This window comes from Galeopterus variegatus, unplaced genomic scaffold (genome assembly GCF_000696425.1).
Source record: "Galeopterus variegatus unplaced genomic scaffold, G_variegatus-3.0.2 Scaffold4581, whole genome shotgun sequence".
Classification (NCBI taxonomy): Eukaryota; Metazoa; Chordata; class Mammalia; order Dermoptera; family Cynocephalidae; genus Galeopterus; species Galeopterus variegatus.
Window position 1 is genome coordinate 196,895 of NW_007730692.1, and position 5,124 is coordinate 202,018.

At 33.3% G+C, this 5,124-nt stretch overlaps 1 protein-coding gene across 1 annotated transcript in view; it reads right to left on the minus strand.

Moving 5' to 3' along the window:
• The window catches only part of SVEP1 (sushi, von Willebrand factor type A, EGF and pentraxin domain containing 1), a 189,706-nt gene extending 186,013 nt beyond the window's left edge, over positions 1–3,693 (minus strand). The window contains exon 1 of the mRNA XM_008587896.1: positions 3,578–3,693. Within this exon, the coding sequence (XP_008586118.1) occupies positions 3,578–3,693 (116 nt within the window). The remainder of the gene's footprint in view (positions 1–3,577) is intronic.
• Positions 3,694–5,124: the final 1,431 nt, after the last annotated feature.

A 5,124-nucleotide genomic window follows, 5' to 3' on the forward strand; every position in this document is an offset into this window, starting at 1 on the left:
TACTCAATAAATATTTGTCCATAAAGAGTGGCCTATATGGCAGCAATTCTTTCAGTTGCTCATGCAAAAACCCTGAGTTCATCCTTATGTCCTGTCTCTTCCTATATCTTGCTTGACAAAGTTTCCCCAACTCAAGCCTATGAAAACATTCTCTTCTACTTTTCTCTAATGCTTTTATTTTTTAAAATTCTTTAATTCAGATAGATTTTCTTTTCTTTTTTTTTTTTGTCTTTGATGTGAGGTGGAGACTACCTTCACTTTTATTTAACGAGTTAAACAATTTTCCCAAGACCGTTTACTGGTTGATCTGTACTTTACCCAGTTATAGTCTTTCTATTTTGTTTTATTGATCTGCTTTCCTGTTCTTGGCCAATGCCATGCTCTTCCAGCTGATACATGTTTATAGCATTTTTTTCATATCTGGTAAGTAAATTTTACCATCTTTCTTCTTCTCTTTTAAAATGTTTGTGGTTAGCCTTGAAAATTTTGTTTTCCAGTTGAGCTTGAGAGTCAGCTTATGAAATTCTTCATTAAAGTGTTTTTATCTAATCATTTGATCCAGTAATCCCACTTCTAGGAACCTATACCAAAGCTATATTGGCATGCCCATACAAAAAGGCAGAATTAAGGGCCAGCTCTAGAATAAATGAGTATCTCTAAAGCCCCTACAGTAGACTCCAAATATCCATTACCCACTAAAAAGAAACAGGAATTCTTGAAGAAATAGCTGACTTCAGGTCTATGGCAGGAAATATACAACATGAACTTAAAATATCCTGTCATGACAGAAAACAAAGAAGCTGTTAAAGACTACTAAGGTCATGCCAAAGAGAATCAGGAACCATCCTACAAAGGCTTCTACTGGCCAAATAAAGGGCAATTTGAGTATCAATAAAAATAACATTTGGAATGGATTTAAATGTATCAAGTATTTTATATATATATATACTTAAGTGTGTGTGCATATACCTATGTGCATGTGTGTGTGTGTGTGTGTGTGTGTGTGTGTATATATATATATATTTATTTATTTATATTTCCAGTTGGTACACATTCCAGGAGAAAAATCCTATCAACATAAACAATAATTGGAATGGGCTGAAACACACACATACACTTTTTTTTTTTTCATTCAGTACCACTTCTGGGAGAAAGTCCAACTGTCTGCTAAGAATGACATGAATTAAGACATTATTTGTCTTTAAAATTATACTTCCCATATTCAAATGGTAACTCCTAGTTCTAGTACTCCAAGTTATGGCAAGTTGTGTTTACATCATACTCACTCTTTACTAGGTAATAAACTCTCTGTTTTTCTGAACTGTTCCACTCTGAAGTCTTAATCTAACCTCCATGGACACTTCTCTCTGTGTTCATTTTGGCAACTATCTCTTCTACAAGGTCATGGCAGGTAACAGTAAGCAATTCACTAAAAAAATGAGAATTTCAATAGAGAAGAAAAAATCGTCTTTTTCATCATGATATTCTTGGTAGTGCCTGGCACAGAGTATGTGCTCATAAGTAATTATTCAATGAATGAATAAAGTGGATAAACTCTAGGATACTCTAGAGAGAGTTCCTTGAGTAAGTTGGTTCCTGAGTGAGTAGCAGGAATGTGCATGTGTGTTCATGTGTGTACTACATTTTGTATAGTTTCACACACACACAAAAAAAGATAAGCTTAAAGTGGATAAACTCTAGGATACTCTAGAGAGAGTTCCTTGAGTAAGTTGGTTCCTGAGTGAGTAGCAGGAATGTGCACGTGTGTTCATGTGTGTACTACATTTTGTATAGTTTCACACACACACAAAAAAAGATAAGCTTTTCATTTTGTGCATTACTATCCTTCTGAAACAAACAAATGCAGTCTTCTAGTATTAATCTTAGCTCATGTCAATAATATTCCTTGACATCAGGCCAGGTTAGGATATAGTGGAGATTTCTTGCTATACTACTCATTACACACAAAAACACTTTGAGCTGGAGTTCTTTGTTTCTTGCAGAAAACTGGTGAGTATTTACAGGAACCATTATATCTGTTGGCAAGACAATATATTAAGCTTAAAATAGCCAGAAGAATAGCAGGACTAGTAGTCCAAGCAAAGAATTACACAAGATCTGGGTTTGGAATGCACTTTAAAGACAGATGAGGGGTGGATGATTTACTGAAAATAATTTACCCCCCCCCCCAACCAATCTTGGTGCTTCATCATCCTTGAATAAAGACATAATTCAATAAAAACATTTTTCATACCACAGATTTAAGAAGTAAATAGATCTGTGGTAATGTTTGTGGAATGTGGTAGAAGCCTGGCACTTAATCCTCTTTTTAGTGTTCCTGAAATAGTTCACATCATCTGCTACCCTTTGTGAGGCATTTAAGAAAGAATTTTTTGGTTCGGAATATTGAATGAGGCAAATCTTTGGCTGCCAAAGAAAAACTCAACATGAACTTCTTATGGCAAAAGGTTATCACCATCTGTATTGTATCAAGCCTCTGATTAGCTTGTATAAATATCTGGCAGGAAAGTAAGCTTCCCCTGTCCAGCAATAGTCATTAGAATGATAAAAATGCAGGGTTGTGTAACACTGTTCTAACACCCGAGATCCATCACCATTACACAAGACGGCACCCCCCACCCCCATCCCAAGTCAGACCACAAGAGAACTGTTTTGAAAAATTGTCTTAGGAAAAAAAAAAAAAAAAAAGAGGTCACAACAAATCTGGCATGGGGACAATATTTGCTCTTGAGTTCCATTGCTTAAACTACATGCAGACATAGTACCAAGTGCAACACAACCTTAGCTGCAGTTACCCATTGTGACCGGCCTTGACTGAGGATACTAACTAGAGAGGCTAAGAAGTCATCTTTTAAACAATTTGATACTGTGATCTCATACCTATTGTGACTACATCAGAGCTATTCTCCTTCCAGGAGCAGAAAATTAGTAAATGATGTCAGTGTTTCAACTTGTTTTCCACATAAATTTTTTCCTTATAGGAAACGTTAAGTACAAACAAGCCACCATAAGCTACTTATAATACTTTCCTCACCACTCAAACTCTAAAATTTCAACAAACTTCATCTGTTATATAGTTAATATTTTAAATTTAAATACTCACATATTCTTTACTTCAAAGGATGTTTATTGTTTTATATTTTTGAATATTATTTGCGGGAAAAGAAATTATTCTATTGGTTCATTATTTTTTGGACTTCATACATTCTAGTCATTTTTCATTTTCGTTTCATCATAATTCCTTCTGAATTAGGTAGAAGTGTCTCAAGCTTTTCTTCCATATCACTGTTTTTGTTTTGTGCAGAGTTGTTTTCTTCCCCTCTACTTATAATTAAGAATTAATCCTGGCATTGTGTTTTATTTTTGCTGTTACAATATTTCTTTATCTTACACAATTCTCTATTTCTTCAGTTTCTTAGCTAGTTTTGTTTTAGTTTCAATCCTGTTGTTATCCCCTCATTTCTCATCTCCATTATAATGTTTTATTTATTTATGTTAAGTGCACGTAACAAATGCTTTCCTAGATTTAGTTCTGTTTTTCATAGTGAATTCTTACACTCTCTTACATTCGATCTTTACTTTATTTAGCGGGAAACATTCAAAGAAGCCAGATACAGTGGTGGGTTTTTCCCCTCCTTTTTCCTCACTCATTAATGAAGTATATCCAGTCATAGTGTTTGCAACAAACAGTAAACAACTGGGTAAAATGAGTGTTGGAATGCATGCCTGTAAAATTTGCTATCTATCATTATTATTATTAATTTTTATTAAAAAAACTGATAACCTATCCAAGTGACTGGAGAAAAGGGTTAAAAATAAGCTGTACACTATGTCTGTTTAAAAACAGAGGGCTTAGATGAGTACTGTCCAGTAGAAACCTACCTGTTCTATTATAGTAGCCACTTGCCACATGTGGCTCTTGAGCACTAAATGAGGCTACTGCAACTGAAGAACTGAGTTAATAATTTTATTTAATTAATTTAAATTTAAACAGACACATGTTGTCAAGTGGCTACAATATTGGACAGTAAAGGTCAAGAAAGATATATCCTCATCGCAGGATGAAAAACATACAAAAAGTCTAGAGCAGGCCTATAAAAATATTCTGTAAGTTCAAGAAATGCAAAATCAACTTGAGGATTTAGAAGAGTGCATAATTTAATACTGAAATAAGATGAAAATAAGCATAATAGAATGGTGTTTATATTATTAGGATTTAGAAAGTCAAAGTCTCTATAAAAACAAGACCTAAAAGTCAATGAAAGAGAACAGGCAAAGATGAAAAGAGAGATGTGTAGGAGGAGAGTGATTTGATAAGAAAACAATGCAAGGAAACTCAAAATAAAATGAAAGACTCAGAAATCCACATTGTTCATAGTGAGATAAAATGTCAGAAATCCAAACTGATAAATTTTCATACAAAATTTAGCATAGAAAGCTTCTGACTAATCTCATTTACAAACATAGTCACAAAATTCTGAATAAATACTACCAAACTGAACTCAAACAATATTCAATATTATGTTGCTCTAATGCAACATAATCATTGTCCCAATTAAAAGACAATAATAACTCAAGATGCTAAGAGGCATTCAATAAAATTAACTTCTCCTTTTTTATGAATAAAAAATTAGGAATAAAAATATACATCAATATCATAGATGATCTCAAAACAACAATGGAAACCATCCTGAACTGCATAAAAACAGCAGATTTCCCAATTAGATAAGGAAGAAGTCATCAATTCTATGTATTTTCACTATTTAATATCATAGATGATCTCAAAACAACAATGGAAACCATCCTGAACTGCAGAAAAACAGCAGATTTCCCAATTAGATAAGGAAGAAGTCATCAATTCTATGTATTTTCACTATTATTTAAAATCCTTTTGAAACTTCCAGCCAAAGTGATAAGGCACAAAACCATAGAAAGTACTGCACTTCTTAAGGCTCTGTTTCTTAAACAATCAAAATTAGAAAGCAAGAAACCAACAAGAAATTATATGCATGGTGCTTATCAAACATATTATTAATGTCCCTAAAATATAAAGAAACTTTGTAGATCTCCAAGGGAAAAGAAAGAAAAATAACAGAAACATAG